Source organism: Hibiscus syriacus, unplaced genomic scaffold (assembly GCF_006381635.1).
Source record: "Hibiscus syriacus cultivar Baekdansim isolate YM2019G1 unplaced genomic scaffold, ASM638163v2 tig00110206_pilon, whole genome shotgun sequence".
NCBI lineage: Eukaryota > Viridiplantae > Streptophyta > Magnoliopsida > Malvales > Malvaceae > Hibiscus > Hibiscus syriacus.
Window position 1 is genome coordinate 1,379,776 of NW_024062627.1, and position 19,665 is coordinate 1,399,440.

At 36.2% G+C, this 19,665-nt stretch overlaps 3 protein-coding genes across 4 annotated transcripts; 2 read left to right on the plus strand and 1 right to left on the minus strand.

The window, feature by feature from the left end:
• Window positions 1–2,143: 2,143 nt before the first annotated feature.
• Window positions 2,144–2,659, plus strand: LOC120219253 (pentatricopeptide repeat-containing protein At1g62914, mitochondrial-like). Its single transcript, XM_039216089.1, has one exon. It carries the CDS (start codon window positions 2,144–2,146, stop codon window positions 2,657–2,659), a length of 516 nt encoding a protein of 171 aa, XP_039072020.1.
• A 74-nt stretch (window positions 2,660–2,733) lies between these two features.
• LOC120219254 (pentatricopeptide repeat-containing protein At1g62930, chloroplastic-like) lies at window positions 2,734–3,717 on the plus strand. The gene is made up of 2 exons (XM_039216090.1): window positions 2,734–3,235; window positions 3,356–3,717. Exons 1-2 carry the CDS (start codon window positions 2,734–2,736, stop codon window positions 3,715–3,717), a joined length of 864 nt encoding a protein of 287 aa, XP_039072021.1.
• Window positions 3,718–4,347: 630 nt separating this feature from the next.
• LOC120219455 (D-amino-acid transaminase, chloroplastic-like) lies at window positions 4,348–6,124 on the minus strand. 2 transcript variants are annotated; one of them, XM_039216276.1, is made up of 5 exons: window positions 6,035–6,124; window positions 5,863–5,933; window positions 5,563–5,738; window positions 4,724–5,397; window positions 4,348–4,640 (listed from the first exon to the last, which is right to left on the minus strand). In XM_039216276.1, the coding sequence occupies exons 1-5, from the start codon at window positions 6,069–6,071 to the stop codon at window positions 4,540–4,542; spliced, it is 1,059 nt and encodes a 352-aa protein (XP_039072207.1). In that variant the 5' UTR covers window positions 6,072–6,124; the 3' UTR covers window positions 4,348–4,539. The 2 variants fall into 2 exon arrangements, with proteins under 2 accessions (XP_039072207.1, XP_039072208.1); XM_039216277.1 differs by having other exon boundaries at window positions 5,863–5,927; window positions 6,035–6,108.
• Window positions 6,125–19,665: the final 13,541 nt, after the last annotated feature.

Sequence of the window (19,665 nt, forward strand, 5' to 3'; positions counted from 1 at the left end):
ATAAAATATTAAGAATGAAGGTGTAATCACACTACCGAATATATCTTATTAAAATTATTTTAATTTAATATGGATTATTTTAGGATGAGTTGTAAGCTATTTTTAAGGATATATTGATTCATTTTTCACAAAGCAACCTCCGATCTATCCTCATTGGTTGTCCATCCATGTTAAGAAGAATACCCTAAACCCTAAATTCTAAATAACCCCTTTCTTAACCCAACATAATCAAGTACAACAAAATCCTTAAACAAACCACTTAAGTCACTCGCTCAAACCTTCTTCCCCTCTCCATGGCTCTCATCTTCCTTAGCAAACCAACTATAGCAGTATGTGAACGTGGACTCAATTGGGATCATACCAAATAAAAATTTACAATTTCTTCAAAACACACACCCATGGTTAATGAACCTAGAGAACCTCCTTCCAGCATTATTATTCATCTAAGTTGTGTGTAAGGTAGCTAACTTTCCATAAAAACATGTTGGGATTGCAGTTGGTGTCTCCATTGCGAACTTCAATTGTTTTATGTAGTTTACCCTATATTTTAACCTAAAATTATCTGCCACACACTCGAAGACATTATTGCAATAAATAAACCCTTAATTTGGCCACGACAAGCTATTGATGATCAGAATAGCCATCAATGAATTCTATCCGTAAATGTGTAACACAAATTAAAGAGAGTAACATGATTTGGTGTCAAGTTGATCTAACAATTAACGATGAAAGATATTTTTTTAAAAAAAAAATTAGTTTCATTTTAGAATTTGAGGATTTTGAAATATTTTCCAACGAGTTTAAACCGATCATTTTATAGAGAAGAAAAAGATGAATCAAACAACATTGCTTTTGATTGAAGATGGTATTGGATAATAATAGTTTGATAGTTTACAATATTAATAAGAAACCTTTTTATTCAAGGAAATAAAATTATTCTAGAAAAGAGGAAATACGATAGAGAAAGATTGATTCATTTTCATTATCGATTAAAGAAGGTGGTTGGAGTGACATTGACTCTGAGTAGTGATATTGTCATTATTGTGAGTTAAAAGAGAAGTTGAGATAGTTTTTGATATTTTTTTTTAAAATGATGAAGAAAATGAATCAAATAAAAGTTTGAGGCTAAAAAAGAGTTTTTTTAAAGGTTAATTAAATTTCATAAGTAAAATTAGAAACTATAAATTAATGACCAAATCATAAGAATCAATAGTTGAATTGCCAAATCATAAGAAAATGCAACAAAAGTGACCTTAACTACAATATTCATTTACGTTATCAGTCCGTTCAATTTTAGTCCTTCAACCGTCAATCCATTAACAAAAGTAATAGTTTGCAATTAAAAAGTAATTCTTCTACATAGGTAAGAATGCTTAACTTTGCCGCAACAAAACAATTTCCCACTTCCCATTAAACTTAAAGAAGACGACCGAAAAGTGGTTGTAGAGGTACTTATCAGAAGTATTTCTTACTACTAGCCACGTCACTTTTGGTGTTCGTGACAGTTAAGTGTGGAAGAAGAAGAAAAAGTGAAAAAGAAAAAGAAAATTATGGTTTTTTGAAATTGTCAATTCAAACTTCTGTTAATAGATTAACGAGAGTTAACAGTTGAGGGACTAAAATCGAACTAATCAACCAAAAATCATTTTTTTAAACTGATGACCAAACTCAGATAAACCAAAAACATAAGAGACCTCCCATATAGTTTACCCTTTAATTTACAATTTCCCGACAGAGAATCACAAAGAATGACTCGTTTAGTTTCGTTTTCGCGGCCCAAATGAGGGAAGATCCCCTAAACAACCTTCTGTTTGCTATTGTGTAGGGTCGGGAAAGCTTTTACTATCCCTTCTCTACAGGTGAGGCGAGAAAAAACAAAGTTGTCCACCATTTGCTGTCTTATTTCAAGCTCAGCAACTGCCTTTCCTTTTCCATTTCAAGATATGGGAAAGCTTATTTCTTCTCCCGTTGTCAATGCCCGAAGGAATCTTTCTAATTTCCACTCTACTTGTTCTTTTTCTGTTAACCCCTTTGCTACCCACATCGATGCTTTAAATAAAAAAAATCCATCTCTGTAAGTGGAAAGCGAAAAAAATATGATAGTTTCCACAGTGTTGGTGATGGTTTGAGTGTGTTTGACAAGATGATTGAGCAGTATCCGAAGCCTTCCATAGTTGAATTCTCTAAATTATTAGCTGCCGTTGTTAGGATGAAACATTACGCCCTTGTGATTTCCATGTATAGCCGGATGGAATTTCCAGGAGTTTATCATAATGTTTATTCTTTTAACATCTTGATTAATTGCTTTTCTCAATTAGGTCGTGTTGATTTTGGGTATTCTGTTTTGGGGGAAATGCCGAAGTTAGGTGTTGAACCTAGTGTTGTAACTCTGTCCACTCTGATTAATGGACTTTGTAAGCAAAGTAAGATTTCTCTGGCTGTGAGTTTGTTTGATGAAATGGTTGAAAAGGGGTATCAACCTAATTTAATTGTTTACAATACAGTTCTTAAGGGTTTATGTAAGATCGGCAGTACAGATAAAGCTGTTAGGTTTCTAAGGCTGATGGAAGGAAGAGGTTTCAAACCCAATATTGTTGCATACAGCACTGTCATCGACTGTCTTTGTAAGCATGGGCTCTCGATCTCTTATCTGAATTGAAGGTTAAGGGCATTAGACCAAACACCATTACTCACAATTGCCTAATTCGAGGTGTGTATGATTCGGGCCAGCAAATGGAGGCAACAAGGCTTTTGAATGAAATGGTGGACAACGGTATTTCCCTCGATATTGTCACATTTAATATATTAATCGATGCACATTGCAAGGAAGGTATGGTTTCTGAAGCTGAGCATATTGTTGACACAATGATAAAGCTAGGCATTGAGCCTGATATTGTCTCGTATAATGCATTGATTGATTCATATTGCAAAGAAGGGATGATCTCTGAAGTTGAAGATATTATTGACAAAACGATAAAACAAGGCATTGAGCCTGATGTTGTTACCTATTCTGCATTAATAAACGGCCATTGCTTGCTAAACAAAGTAGATAAAGCTAGAGGAGTTCTACAGTTGATGATTGAGAAGGGTTGTGCACCTGATGTTGTTAGTTACAACACAATGGTCAATGGATATTGCAAAGCTAACAGGTTAGACGAAGCAGTGGAACTCTTTGATGAAATGTCTCAAAAAGGGCCAAACCCGGATGCTGTCACATACAGTACTCTTATGCAAAGTCTGTTTCAGTTAGGGAGAGTTTCAACTGCATGAGAATTTTTGAGGAAGATGCTTGCTTCTAGACTAGTTCCAAATATGGTGACATGTTCGATTTTGCTGGATGGTTTATTCCAAACAGGTAAACTCGAAGAGGTATTGAGACTTTTTCAAGTAATGTGGAACAACGGACTGGAACTTTATATAGTCTCTTATAATAATCTGATCGATGGGTTGTGCAAAGCCGGACATATTGATGTTGCGAAGGAATTATTTCATAAACTGTCATTCAACAGTTTAAAACCCACTGTTTACACGTATACCATTATGATTGGTAGATTGTCTAAAGAGAGATTGCCAGATGAAGCATACCAACTGTTTAGGAGCATGGGAGATGATGATTGTTTGCCTAATAGCCGTTGTTATAATGTAATGATTCAGGGGCTTTTTCGAAACATTTATACCTTGAAGGCAACACGACTACTTGTGGAAATGGTCGGTTAGGGCTTCTCTACGGATATTTACACTGCGACTTTATTTGTGGATCTCGTCTTAAGATATGATAAATCAGTCTGGATGAAGGTTTAATGTTTAGTGTAAAGATGGTTACATGTAATTGTGAATCATAAGCAATTGTACTGTGATAAGTTAAAAGATTCTGGAAACTACAAGCAGTGTTTAATGTCTATTTTCAATTTAGTTGATTTTCTTCTTTAAGATACGAAGTAAGTGAGAATCTTTAAAAACTATATTTATTCATTAATAGTCCAATTTTATATTTTTATTGAACTGATGAAAATAGTTCTTTTTTTTTAAATGAATTTAAAATATTAAGTTTACATATATTTATTCATGAATGAATGTAAGAATTGTAATCAAGTCAAAAACAATCATAGTCTTTGAATTTAACTTCTATAATTAACAATAATTTCAATACACAATTAAATTAAATGTTTATAAAATAAAAATATAATAGCATGATATATTTATGACGTAGTTTTGATAGTTTTTATATCAGTATCATGTTTATATATCTATCTTCTGTGATTGCATTGTTTCAACCATATTTAACTGTGTTTCGAGTTTGTTAAAAAAGATGTTTACAGAGTTGCTGGAAAATCACATTTTGTCTTCAACATTATGTTTTTACTAAATAACACGCACAATAGTACACGAGATGGGCCTCTTATTTGGAACCTTTCGGCTCGCTCATTTTGAAAGAAGCAAAACTAAAGCAGACGGGGCAAGGACATGCAGCTGGAATAATAACTAGTGAGACGCCTAGCAGCATCAGCCCTTTCCAAGCACCCTTGACGAATGCCGGATTCAGTTAATATACGGCACGCAGAGCCTCTGTGTATCGGGGCCGGCCACCATATCATGCCAAAGCAGATCGGAGAGTGCCATTGTCAAATATCCCACTTTTCCTGCATCAAGAGATCAAAATAAGCTTACTTTGGTAAGAACAACGGAACTAATACATAGTCGCTAGGCCGAAAATCCTACATACCATCTCCGATGGGCTGTTCGTCCCACGCAATGATCGGCAATATCGGTAGGGTGCTTCCTATATACATCATTTCAGTCGAACGTTTGGCTTCCTCGACGGTAAGATCGGCAGTTTTGACACTTTTAAGACGCCCCTGTTCGACCAACTTAGGTGCTAATTCGAGAAGCCTTTTTGCGGTACATCCGCTTAGGATCTTATCAAACGAAGGCAAAATAAGCTCCTTATCATCGGTTATAAATGCAACATTCACATTCGGACCCTCGGCGATAAAACCTTCCTCATCAACCCAAATCGAAGCAAATGCACCCTTGTCTTCGGCTTCCATTACTGAAAGAACATTTGGCAAGTAATTCACATTCTTCATTGTAGCGAAAAGAGGCGATTTCATAGGGATAGTCGAGGTTATCACTTTAACCCCGTCGTTGTGTTGCGAGACGACGTCATCGATGACTACAGCGTAGAATGCAGATTTTGGACATCCAGAAGGAGAAAGCAAGAAATTACCCGGACCGGCACTCAACCAGTAACGCAGAGTTCCTTCCTTACACTGGGACGCCATAGTCAACTGCACGAGAATACTACGGAGAGTCGATCGAGGAAACGGAGACGTGATTCTTGCTTTCGATGCTGATCGAAGGAAGCGATCTAAATGAGCATCCAGCTCATAGAGATAGCTACAGAAACAGGACAGTTTATATTAAGCTTTATAAACATATGTTAACTAACGCATCAAAGAGTTATCATGAACCTGAAATTTCATCCTGATTCATTCAATCATCAAACAGGATCCTAAACTATCAATCTCCTTTGTACGGAAAACAGATAAACCACGAACCTACCCATCTAGAATGACGGCCGTATCGAACACGCCGTGCCCTCGATGAACCATGTGATCATCAATGGGGATCACCATCATGGCAGGATCGAGAATGATCCCTCCGACAACGCTGGAATACATAGCCGGATACGGTTTCTTCTGTTCCGGACTCCACTTCTCGTGCAGCTTTCCTATCAACTGATGACACAACCGTAACGTTTTTTATTGCTGAACAACCAAACTTTTTTCCCCCATTGAAGAAAAAACAGACCCAAAATCAAATGGAAAATAAAAATTTGGGCTTTGGGTTTAAAGTATTAACCTCTGATGATGATGAGAACACATGAACTTTAACATCATTTTCACTTCCATGCTCCATTGAAGCCATTTCATCTTCCAACTCAAACGAAGAAGAAACAAAGCAACAAATAAGCTGAAATTGTTCAAAAACACCCGAAGAACACTAATTAAAAAAAAACAGAAGAATTAATCACCTGGTTTCTGATCAGAAGAAGGGCTGCAATTGGCCATAGTGGTAAAAAAAATTAGATGATTCTCTTTAGGATTTCAGAAATGAGGTTTTGGAATATATAAGAAGTGGGTTTGTTTATGTAAGAAAATAATGGAATCTTTATCGACTTAATATGTTATCGTTTTTGTCTTGCAGTGCTTGGAGAAGAGAGTTTTATTAGTTGAATAATTAATTTAGACTATGTATAAATAAATAGGTTAAAATATAGTTATTGGTACTTAAGTTCCACACATATGCAATGTAGTACTCAATTTCCCTAGTGTAATTAGATATCTAATTTTTTTGGTACAATACCCAACGTTTAATATTTTTTGGCGCAATTAGTAACTAATATTTTAAGAAAAGGTATAATCAGCTGCGAATCCATTCTTAGTTTAGGGTGGACACGTTCACTTTAAAATTCAAAATTTCTTTAGTTAATTATTTACGTTATTGATTGTGCTCACGCTGAAATTTTTTTATTCACCCATACAAAAAATTATATTATTAATGCATGTGTGTCTATCTTTAAAAATATTTTTAGATATGCTATTGTTCTTGCTTAAAATTTTAGTAGTTATTTTTTTTAGCATTTATTATATGCATAACTAAACAACATTAAACTCGTAATTATGAGCGAATCAAAATTGAACACGTATAATTTTTTAAAAAATTGATACTTAAATACACCGAAAAGGTTAACTACCTAATTGTATTATTAAGAAAATTAGATACTTAATTGCATATAAAATAATAAATTTGACAAATTTTAAAATTAATATAGACCTGACTAAAATTTATTAATTAAATTAAAAAAATATCAAACGCGTGAATTAAGAGGTGAAATTCTAAAATGAGTGTACACAAAGATACATATCACTAAAATTATATATCGATACACACTACTAAGATTATATTTCATTGTAAATAGTAATTTGAATATTCAAAATAAAATATTATATTAATAAAAATAAATAAATATTTTTCATTAGAAATGTCTATAAATATTTAAATATGCATAACCTTAACTACGTTTTCAAGTAGAATTAGAGTTTTTAGTGAGATGAGACAAATCATGAGCTATTCAAGATCGATCTGGTCAAAGTTTGATCAACCCTCGAATCAAATGTACTCGATTCGAATTCTTAACGGCCCGAAGCAAAGTACATGATATCCGACTCAAAAAGGTTGACACCAACTCAAAAAATAATATATTAAAATTTTATATTTTAAAATTAAATTATTACTAATATTTATATTTATATTTTTTAAAATATAAAACAAGATTTTCATGTAATTAAGGTTTAGGTTTCAATATCGAATTTGAGCATTAATCGAGCTAAGTGTGAGAATATTTAAAGTTTAAGTTTTTTTATAGCCTGGGTCGAGTTTAAGTTTTTTTATAGCCCGGGTCGAGTTTCAATTTTTTATTTCGAGTCGAACTTAAAATTTTTAAGTTTGTAAATTTTCAAGTTGAGTCGAGCTTCAAATTTTTATTCTAAATTCGAGTTAAACTTAATAATTTTAAACTTGTGAATTTTTAGGTATAGTGAAAATCATTTTTTCAAGTTATCGAGTACTCTAACTCAATTCAACTAGTTTACAGCTTTAGGTAAAATGGAGATGACTAATAAGACGTCCCCGGCCGGCCAATCGGCAGCTTTTAACGACATGCTAATTTATTGTATGAAAAAGATTGAGGTTTTCCATGTCAGATATTGTCTTTTGCTGTGTCGTTTTCCTACTGTATGTTCTCAGAACAAATTAGGAAACATTTCAATTAATCTGATTATATAATACGGAAAAAAACAGTTAAAATTTATTAAAAGGTATGGAAACGTAAATATATCATTTTTTATAAAATAATTTATGAATTTATTAAAAATTATATAAATACAAAAATAATTTAAAGATCACGTGAAAACAAAGCATTAAAGTCCGGAATTTATGGCTGTGGAATGGTGGAGATATTTGTTTTGTAACCGGAAATATATTTAGGAGAATAGAGCATTTTCTATAATTTGGGCAAACTAATCGTGTGGTGGAGGTGAATTAGGCAAAGTCGCCGTGTGATTTAGTGTGAAAATTGAGGATCAAATTGAAAGAAAAAAATATAAGGGTCAAAAGTTAGTAAAGCCCAAATTATAAGAAAAGTAGATTAACAGGGCCCAAAAATATATTACAGAAAATTCACTACAAAAACACAAATCAAACCAAGCAAGCAACAACAATTCATAAATGGACATTATCCCTAACCACTCAATTAAAAAATTACGAATGATATATTTAAATACTCGTAAAAACCAATACACAAATTTATGAGTGTTAAATGTATTAATAATACAAGTAACAAATGGAACCCACCAAGTTGCCTCGGTAATAAAATGAAATATTATTTTCTCTAAAGGTTATAAGTTCGAGTAGTTGTATCTGCAGGATGTATGCGTTGTTAATTGATCAAAAAAATTCTTAATAAACCGAAACGAACTAATTGATACCTAACGTTTAGTTTAAGTTTCAATTTGATAACCGCCGTTAAAAATATTAGAACTAAACGGGTAGTTTATCTTATTTTCTATTTGAATAAATTTAATGTAATTTATTGTTGGCCCTTGTATTTTCCTTTTCTTTCAATGTGGTCCTGAATTTTGTACCAAAATAATCATAAACCGTGGGCGGCTTCCCCTCCCTCCATCACACGATTATTTTGTCCAATTATTATAGAACATGTGATATTTCCTTAAATATATTTAAGAAATGCTCTATTTTCTTTCATTATTTTTCTAATTTAGCCTGCTAAATGCGATTCTTGACGCACAAGAAGCGTTTTACCTAATATTCCCTTACATCACCTAATGGAAAACGTTCAAGTGCGACGCCTTAGTATAAGGTTAAAATAAAATGGTATCGATTTTGTTATTATTTTATATAATAAAATCGGTAAAAAAATGATCGAAAATATCATTTTTTGACCGGTAATAATTACCTATATAGGTAAACAAGGTAAAAAAATCCGTCAAAAAAATGATGTTTTAGGTAGCGCTTTACCGAAAATATCATTTTTTTTGACTGAATTTTTTTACTGCGTTTACCTATATAGGTAATTATAATCGGTAAAAAAATTATATTTTCGACCATTTTTACCGATTTTATTATTTAAAATAATAATAAAATCGATACCACCTTATTTTAACCGTATACTAAAACGTCGCACCACCTAATCTTTTGAATCCTACTTGTGTCTTCTTTATTCCTTCACTCATTGCACTTATTATCATGATTGCATACGTAATCAACATTTATAGGGTCACTTGACCTTTAATTTTGACCATACTTTTGTTTTGACCACTAAATTATAAACTATACTAATTCTAACATTTTCGAATTCGTTTCTTTTATCACTTGACTTCTAATTTAGGCCTTAGGGTAAACTACAGTGTCCACTTAATTATGGGACAAGTTTAATTTCACTGTCGATCTTTCAATTTTATTAATAACATCATTTAACTATTTAAATGGTGTCAATCAAATCATCTGTCGTTAATATTTGACGGAGAAATTATTGTGGTAGTTAAAAATTGGTAAAATTATACATTGGCGTGTGACCAAAATGGAAATATTAACCCAAACAATAGAAAATATGTAACCCCCTAGACCCGACCTATGCGTTTCGACTAAGTCTAGTAGTTCACAAAGACATTTTCCAAAACCGTTATCCAATCAATGTAAAATCACATTATTCATGACATGAAATTATAATAAATTATACTATTAAAACTCAACTCTTAAATATAAAACCAATCAGTAATAAATTAATTTAAAACATATCTTAAAAATCAAAACCACAATAAACTGAATAGTAATAGTAAAAGTATCATCATTATAAAATCCAATACTTTAAAATAGGTCCATGTCACCAGAATAAAGTCAACTTGCAAGATTAAAATATTACAATCAAATATACTTCAAGAGATATGTTGATCCTCTAAGTGCTCTAACCGAGGTATCTAACCAACAGTATCTGAAAGGGGAAAAACATTTTCGAAAGGTGAGCTAGGCTCAGTGTGTCCCAACATTACCATAAAATCACAATAGGTACATTAAACAAATCATAGTCCAGTAAATCTCACAAATTCGTAAAAGAGTTTAACTTTTGAAAATCATAGTTTAAACCCTTTTCTGGTACACCATCAGTAGTTCCCAAAATTATTTTCCATATAGCTTACTTTATGCACATAGCAAAAAGAAAGCTGACTTAAGGATAGGCTATGAAGCTTGTATCCTTAAGCCCAAGTCAATAAGTCCATATAGCTTACCATAAGCACACAGCAAAGGAAAGCCGACCTAATGAAACATCTTGGGGCCCTCAAGAGTCACATTAGGCCCGTTTATTAGCTTGATCAGAGCTATACAATTATAGTTCAATCCATCCCAAAATCAATATCCATATACAAGTCATCAAAGTCCATAAATCATCAACAATAAATCAGTGTACCAACAACAATAATCCATAGATTTCAATGTACCATATTTCAAAACATATAAAACCATTATGTAGTAAACAGGAATATACCTCGATAATGGGTTCAGATAGTAGATCTACTGATTGCTGGTTTCACCACGCTCTGCTACAGTTTTCGAACGGGTGAATACTGGTATACGTGGTTTAACTGATCTAGAAGAACTGGGTCGAGCTGTTGAACGATCTGGAGAGTCTCTTGTACCTTCAAACAATAATAATTAATCAGCCTCAAATCTTACTTAATTGTTCAAAACTAAAATTCTTAAGTATATAAGCATTTTTCGGGTTTGACTATCATTTTGGGGTATTTCGAGTCTGAATTTGGCCAAACGGATTGCGGAATCGGAATCAGGACGTCAAAAAACATAAAATATGACTTTTCGAAAATTCAGATTCTTGGTCAAAGTCAACCACTTTGACCGTCAATTTGGAGGCCTTCGGATTCGAATTTGACAAAACAGACTTCAGAAATGGATTCGGGACGTCGAAAACTATCAGAATAGGTATACTCGTAAAAGATTTACGATCGTTTAAGGGTCGGTCAAAGGCATTTTAAGTTTTGGTCAAAGGAAGTCAGCGGTCAACGTTCAACGGTCGGGTCGGGTCAACGGTCGGGTCGGGTCAGTCGGGTTGGGTCAGACCGGTCAAACCAGTTTCCAGCCCACCACTCTCTCTGCGGCGGCGCGTGTGGCGCGTGAGACGTCCTCCAGGGCCCTAAAAATTACAGAAAAAATTCTAAAAATTATTTTGAGCGATTTCGAGATACTTACAACAATCGATTCAAATTTTTGAATGGCGGAGAGCTCGATTTTAACTAGGCCGAATCTATGACTGCTCCACCTCCTCACGCGCCACCATCGACGGTGAAAAAGGTTGACACCAGCGGACTCGAAACGGCACAAGGAACACGATGGTGCAGGAGATGTCGTAAACGGAGCAACGATCGGCGGTGAATTTAAGATTTTCTCGGCGATAGAGCTAACAAAAACGTCGAGACTTTGACTGCAAATTCCCGACGTTTTGCAGCGTTTCGCTTCAATTAATTTGAAGGATTTGTTCCTCGCTCGATGATGAACACAACGGTGGTTTCAAAACGACGATCGAAATTCGGACGGCGCCAAAATCAAGGTCGGAAACCGGCGCAGGGTGAAGGGGATTTGGGGAGTTGTTTTCTGTTTTGAAACAGAAAACCACCCCACGTATATATCATCTAAAACTAAACTTACCTAATTTTATTGGGTAAATTCAGGGCTTAGTCCCTGAATTTCCTTTAACTCTAAAACAAGCTCCAAATTTTAAAATCTTTCAATTTAGTTCCCAATTTTCACCAATTTTCACAATTAACCTTCAATTTCAATTAATATTATTTTGTAAATATCCGGGTTGTTACAATTCTCCCCCTCTACAAGAAATTTCGTCCTCGAAATTTACCTTATGAAATTAGATGAGGAAATTGAACCTCCATTGACTCCAATGTCTCCCAAGTAGCTTCTGAGGGGCTACGATTACTCCACTGAACTTTGACCATTGGAATGCGCCTGTTCCGAAGAACTAGCTCATCTCTTTCTAGGATCTGGATGGGCTCCTCCTCATATGACAAATCAGGTCTCAGCTCTACATCCTCAACCTGAATGAAGTGATCTGGATCTGGATGATATCGCCTCAACATTGATACATGAAAGACATCATGAATACGATTGAGGTGGGAATGCAACTCAAGCTGATAAGCAACAGGTCCAACTTTCTTCAGAATAGGATACGACCCAATAAATCGCGGACTCAGTTTACCCTTACGCCTAAATCTCAATACTTTCTTCCATGGTGATACCTTTAAAAAGACTTGATCTCCAACCTCAAATTATATATTTTTCCTTCTCTGATCTGCATAAGACTTCTGCCTATCATATGCCTCTTTGAGATGGTCACGGATCAATCTGACTGTGTCCTCCGTCTCTCGTACTAACTCAGGTCCCAACGTCTTCCTATCACGCAACTCAGTCCAACAGATTGGAGTGCGACATTTACGCCCATAGAGTGCTTCGTAAGGTGCCATACAAATACTGGTCTGATAACTGTTATTGTAAGCAAATTCAGCCAAAGGTAAAAAGTTCAATTACGCAACCCCGCAACATATCCTCCAGAATCTGTATCACTCTCTCAGATTGACCATCTGTTTGTGGATGAAAGGATGTGCTATAATACAATCTTGTTCCCAAAGCCGTATGTAGCGCCTTCTAAAATCTTGAAGTAAATCTCGGATCTCGATTAGAAATAATAGACAATGGAACACCATGTAATCGGACAATCTCTGAAATATACAATCTCGCCAGCTTGTCCAAAGTATAATTTACCCGCACAGGAATAAAGTGAGCTGACTTTGTAAGTCTGTCAACAATCACCCAAACTGAATCTTTTTTCGAATGAGTCATAGGCAAGCCAGTAACAAAATCCATAGTAATACGCTCTCATTTCCATTCAGGAATCTTGATAGGCTGTAACAAACCTGATGGATGTTGATGTTCTGTCTTAACTTGCTGACAAGTCAAACACCTAGCCACAAAATCAGATATGTCTTTCTTCATCCCAATCCAATGATACCTCTCTCTCAAATTCCAGTACATCTTATCTCCTCCGGGGTGCATAGCATATGGACTACTATGAGCCTCAGTAAGGATAGTCTGCCTCAACTCAGCATCATCAGGCACACAATATCGACCTTTAAAGCATAAAACTTCATCCTGATCAATTGCGTAATCTGAGTTTGTCCCCTGCTCTACTTGCTCAAATATGGAAAGCAAGGAGCTATCAAGGGGCTGCTTATCCTTGATCTCATCAACCAAGGTCGACATAACTTGCAATTCTGCTAGCATAGTGCCATCGTCATATAAATTCATCTTGGCCATTAAAGACCTCAACTGCGATACCGTCTTTCGACTCAAAGCATCCGCTACAACGTTAGCTTTACCAGGGTGATAATCAATCACGTAATCATAATCCTTTAGAAGCTCTAACCAGCGACGCTATCTCAAATTAAGCTCATTCTGGGTCAAAAGATACTTTAAGCTCTTATGATCCGTGAAAATGTAACACTTCTCTCCATAAAGATAGTGTCTCCAAATCTTCAAGGCAAAAATTACTGCTGCCAACTCCAAATCATGAGTAGGATAGTTACACTCATGTGGTCGCAGCTGACGGGATGCATAAGCCACCACCTTACTTTCCTGCATTAAAACACAATCAAGTCCTGAATATGACGCATCACTATACACTGTAAAATCCTTCCCGGACTATAGTTGAATCAACACCGGTGCTTGAGTCAAAACCGCCTTTAATTCCTCAAAGCTCTCCTGTTGTGCCTCGCCCCAGTCAAACGGCACATTCTTCCTTAACAACTTTGTCAAATGAGAAGCAATAATCGAGAAGCCCTCAACAAAACGTCAATAATAACCAGCCAAGCCCAAGAAACTGCGGATCTCAGATACGTTCTTAGGTCGTTTCCAATTCATAATAGTCTCTATCTTGCTGGGATCGACCTGAACACCTAGCGCAGAAATAATATGCCCCAGAAACGACACTTCTTGAAGCCAAAACTCACACTTACTTAGTTTGCCATATAAACGATGCTCTCTCAAAGTCCGCAGAACGATCTTCAAATGCTCGTCATGCTCTGCCTCAGTACGAGAATAGATCAGAATATCGTCAATGAAGACCACCACAAATTGATCCAAATATGGTCGGAACACCCGATTCATCAAATCCATGAAAGCTGCAGGAGCGTTCGTCAAACCAAAAGGCATCACTAAGAATTCATAATGACCATATCTAGTGCGAATGGTCGTCTTTGCAACATCAGATCCTTTAACTTTCAATTGATAATACCCCGAACGAAGATCAATCTTAGAGAAAACAGTAGCTCCTCGCAATTGATCAAATAAGTCATCAATCCTGGGTAGTGGGTATTTATTCTTTACCGTAATCTTGTTCAATTTCCGATAGTCAATATATAATCTCAACGACCCATCCTTCTTTTTCACGAACAGAACTGGAGCTCCCCATGGTGAAGTACTATGTCGAATAAATCCTCGATCGAATAATTCTTGCAATTGGACATTCAATTCCTTAAGTTCCCTTAGAGCCATGCGATAAGGTGCCATAGAAATAGGTGAAGATCCTGGATAAGTCTCAATCTCGAACTCTACCTCTCTATCAGGAGGTAACCCAGGCAACTCCTCCGGAAAAACATCCGGAAACTCGCTAACTGTACGAATCTCCTCGATCGTGGACAATGCACCTTTGGTGTTCAAAATACAGGCAATGAAAGTCTCATATCCCTTCCGGATCATACGATCAATTTCCATCGCTGTAACTATATTGGAGAGATAGCCGCGACGTTCACCAATTAACACTACGGTCCGACCATCAGAAGTTTTCAGAGTATCTCTCTTGTACTCGCAATCCAGATTTACTTTGTGTTTAGTCAACCAATCCATCCCAAGAATTAGATCAAACTCCTCTAAAGGAAGCTCCATAAGATCAGCGAGAAAAATTTCTCCCTTAACCTCCAAAGGACAACGCCGAAATACTTTATTCACCAATACCGCTTATCCTATTGGACTCGTAACTGTAACAGTATTTTCAGTGTTCTCGATCGGAATCTGAAGGTTTCGAGATACTGAGCTCGATGCATAGGAATGGGTGGAGCCATTGTCCAATAGTGCAAAGTATGGAATGGAATAAATAGTAAATGTACCTGCAATAACCTCAGGCTCATCTCTGTTATCACGACGTCTAGTGGCATAAACCAAAGCTGGTTGTCTAGCCTCAAAAGCTGTTGGCCCTCTATTTTGCTGAGGTCGGGCTCTACTGTCTATCCTGGACGCTGATCCTCGAGTCTTTCCTTGACTACGATCTCTAATTGGGGTATGTACTGTAGTCTGAGAACGCACAGGAGTTTGGGTAGCGGTCTGCTCAAACGAAGCTAGCTGAGGACAAACCCTCCGATAATGACCCCTAGATCCACACTGATAGCAAAGACCCATCTTCTTATGACATTCTCTTGTGTGTTGTTTACCACAATACTCACAAAGGGGCCCATTATAATACGACGAGGAACCGCCTCGACTGACAGCTAAAGGTGAGGATGCTGCAGGCCTGAAACGTGTATTGCTTTTCTGAGGGGCCAAATTACGAGTCCTCTTCCCGGACTGTGCCGATGACTCAACAGGGCCTGAAAATTTCTTAGATCGTTTCTGATCAACACGCTCTCTACCAGAAGCTAAAACCTCCACCTCCTCAGCATCTTTGGGTCTGCCCACCAGCACATCAAATATCTCATCCTGATGGGTTACAACTTGCCTACGCAACTCGTATCTGAGTCCAAGGGCAAATTTACGACATCGATCTCTCTCAATAGGTACCATACTGAATCCATACTTCAACAACTTCAAGAACTCGATCTCATACTCAGAAACAGTCATGTCTCCCTGTATCAGGTCTTGAAATTGCTGACGTCTCTGAGCTAAGTAGCGCTCTCCCAGAAAACGGCTCCAAAAGTGATCCTTAAAGAAATTCCAGGTCAAACGATCGGTAGGAACACTACTGGTCACTGACTCCCACCAAGTGTAGGCATTGCCATCTAACATCGCCACAGCACCCTGATATCTCTTAGTTGTGTCCAAACCCAACTGATCCATGCGTCTTTCTGTATCCTGGAGCCAATCCTCGGCTTCAGTAAGAGCTCCACCAATCTGTCCCCCAAAAGTTCTAACTCCATTGGCAATCAACGTCTGTGAAATAGGAACCTCAGATACAACACCAGTAACTCTGACTGCTCTTTGTATTAACTGCAGAAACTGTCTACTAAAATTCTCATCCAATGCAACTCCAGTAGACTATGACTCAATATCGGTCGCTCTTATGATCGGTTTAGTCATGCCAATACCATCGGTAGGTGGCATATTCGTGGGGTCGTAGGAGCAGGATCACCTATCGGAGGTGGGGGATCTACTCGTATCTCATCAATCGGATCTGCAAATCTAGCCACTCAACCTCGTCCACGGCTAGTTCGACGACCACGTCTAGCACTCATTTTGGTGGATCTCGAGATTACTACAGAAGGTAAACTTAAGGTTAGATAAGCACTTGGAGTCTCGAACATAGTTAAAATCTTAATAACTTTGTGACATGGCCTTAGTAACTCGTTTTGTAAAATATTTAAAAACTGTATTTTCAATGTGGAGTCGTTCACAGTCCGAGGTTTAAAAACCAAAAGCTCTTATACCAATAAATGTAACCCCCTAAACCCGGCCTATGCGTTTCGACTAAGTCTAGTGGATCACAAAGACATTTTCCAAAACTGTTATCCAATCAATGTAAAATCACATTATTCATGACATGAAATTATAATAAATTATACTATTAAAACTTAACTCTTAAATATAAAACCAATCAGTAATAAATTAATTTAAAATATATCTTAAAAATTAAAATCACAATAAACTGAATAGTAATAGTAAAAGTATCATCATTATAAAATCCAATACTTTAAAATAGGTCAATGTCACCAGAATAAAGTCAACTTGCAAGATTAAAATATTACAATCAGATATACTTCAAGAGATATGTTGATCCTCCAAGTGCTCGAACCGAGGTATCTAACCAACAGTATCTGAAAGGGGAAAAACATTTTCGAAAGGTGAGATAGGCTCAGTGTGTCCCAACATTACCATAAAATCACAATAGGTACATTAAACAAATCATAGTCCAGTAAATCTCACAAATTCGTAAAATAGTTTAACTTTTGAAAATCATAGTTTAAACCCTTTTCTGGTACACCATCAGTAGTTCCCAAAATTATTTTCCATATAGTTTACTTTATGCACATAGCAAAAAGAAAGCCGACTTAAGGATAGGCTATGAAGCTTGTATCCTTAAGCCCAAGTCAATAAGTCCATATAGCTTACCCTAAGCACACAGCAAAGGAAAGCCGACCTAATGAAACATCTTGGGGCCCTCAAGAGTCACATTAGGCCCGTTTATTAGCTTGATCAGAGCTATACACTTGTAGTTCAATCCATCCCAAAATCAATATCTATATACCAGTCATCAAAGTCCATAAATCATCAACAATAAATCAGTGTACCAACAATAATAATCCATAGATTTCAATGTACCATATTTCAAAACATATAAAACCATTATGTAGTAAACAAGAACACACATCGATAATGGGTTCAGATAGTAGATCTATTTATTGCTGGTTTCACCACGCTCTGCTACAGTTTTTGAACGGGTGAATACTGTTATACGTGGTTTAACTGATCTAGAAGAGCTGGGTCGAGCTATCGAACGATCCAGAGAGTCTCTTGTACCTTCAAACAATAATAATTAATCAGCCACAAATCTTACTTAATTGTTCAAAGCTAAAATTCTTAAGTATATAAGCATTTTTCGGGTTTGACTATCATTTTAGGGTATTTCGAGTCTGAATTTGGCCAAACGAATTGTGGAATCGGAATCAGGACGTCGAAAAACATAAAGTATGACTTTTCGAAAATTCATATTCTTGATCAAAGTCAAACTCAACCACTTTGACCATCCATTTGGAGGCCTTCGAGTTCGAATTTGACAAAACGGACTTCGGAAACGGATTCGGGACGTCGAAAACTATCAGAATAGGTATACTCGGAAAAGATTTACGGTCGTTTAAGGGTCGGTCAGAGCCATTTTAAGTTTTGGTCAAAGGAAGTCAACGGTCAACGGTCGGGTCGGGTCAACGGTCGGGTCGGGTCAGTCGGGTTGGGTCAGACCGGTTCAGACCGGTCAAACCGGTTCGAACCGGTTCAGACCGGTCAAACCGGGTCAAACCGATCAGAACCGGTTGAAAACCGGTCAAACCGGTTTCCAGCCCTCCACTCTCCCTGCGGCGGCGCGTATGGCGCGTGGGACGTCCTTCGGGGACCTAAAAATTACGAAAAATTTTCAAAATTTTTTTTTGAGCGATTTCGAGATACTTACAACAATCGGTTCAAATTTTTGAACGGCGGAGAGCTCGAATTTAACTCGGCCGAATCTATGACTGCTCCACCTCCTCACGCGCCGCCGTCGACGGCGAACTAGGTTGACACCGACGGACTCGAAACGGCACAAGGAACACGATGGTGCATGAGGTGTCGTAAACAGAGCAACGATCGGCGGTGAATTTAAGATTTTCCCGGCAATAAAGCTAACAAAAACGTCGAGACTTTGACTGCAAATTCCCGACGTTTGGCAGCGTTTCGCTTCAATTAATTTGAAGGATTTGTTTCTCACTCGATGATGAACACAACGATGGTTTCAAAACGACGATCAGAATTCAGACGACGCCATAATTAAGATCGGAAATCGGCGTAGGGGAAAGGGATTTGGGGAGTGGTTTTCTGTTTATATATCATCTAAAACTAAACTTACCTAATTTTATTGGGTAAATTCAGGGCGTAGTCCCTGAATTTCTAACTCTAAAACAAACTCCAAATTTTAAAATCTTTCAATTTAGTCCCCAATTTTCCCCAATTCTCACAATTAACCTTCAATTTCAATTAATATTATTTTGTAAATATTCGGGTTGTTACAAAATGTTATACATTTTGATAATATTTCCGGTTGGAACTTTAAATGTTACGTGAGTTCTTCTAGCTTTCTTCAATGGTAAATCGTTCATCTCTTTTTTTATTGTCTTTGTTGATTGGCGGCAACACCAACTTTGTTTATCTGAACTTATGTATGATCAATTTATCATTTTTTTAGTTGATTTAATATAAATTTTTTTCTAAATTATGTCTTTTCTCTGTTTAAATGTTTAATTATTTTTATTAATATAAGTGCCTAATGTTATCATTTTAAATGTTTAATTTATCACAAACAATAAAATAATTTCGTAAATCACTTAAATATATTATATGCATATCTCTTTTAATATATATATATAGTTTAAACATTTTTTATATTAATTTTTTTAATTTTAATAAATCATGTCATGCTGATTGTGTTTCCAATTTGATACCTAAACTAAACTGATGGAATATATTTCGTAGGTCAAGGATGTCTAAGGAAAT

Excerpts from the sequence above, each read along its gene's own strand:
- LOC120219253 (XM_039216089.1), top strand. The coding sequence starts at position 2,144 with ATGATTGAGCAGTATCCGAAGCCTTCCATAGTTGAATTCTCTAAATTA.
- LOC120219254 (XM_039216090.1), top strand. The coding sequence starts at position 2,734 with ATGGAGGCAACAAGGCTTTTGAATGAAATGGTGGACAACGGTATTTCC. Across the intron at positions 3,236-3,355 it reads ATACAGTACTCTTATGCAAA|GTAAACTCGAAGAGGTATTG; the intron begins GTCTGTTTCAGT and ends TATTCCAAACAG.
- LOC120219455 (XM_039216276.1), bottom strand. The coding sequence starts at position 6,071 with ATGGCCAATTGCAGCCCTTCTTCTGATCAGAAACCAG. Across the intron at positions 5,934-6,034 it reads TTCTTCTGATCAGAAACCAG|ATGAAATGGCTTCAATGGAG; the intron begins GTGATTAATTCT and ends TTGAGTTGGAAG. Across the intron at positions 5,398-5,562 it reads ACGGCCGTCATTCTAGATGG|CTATCTCTATGAGCTGGATG; the intron begins GTAGGTTCGTGG and ends CTGTTTCTGTAG.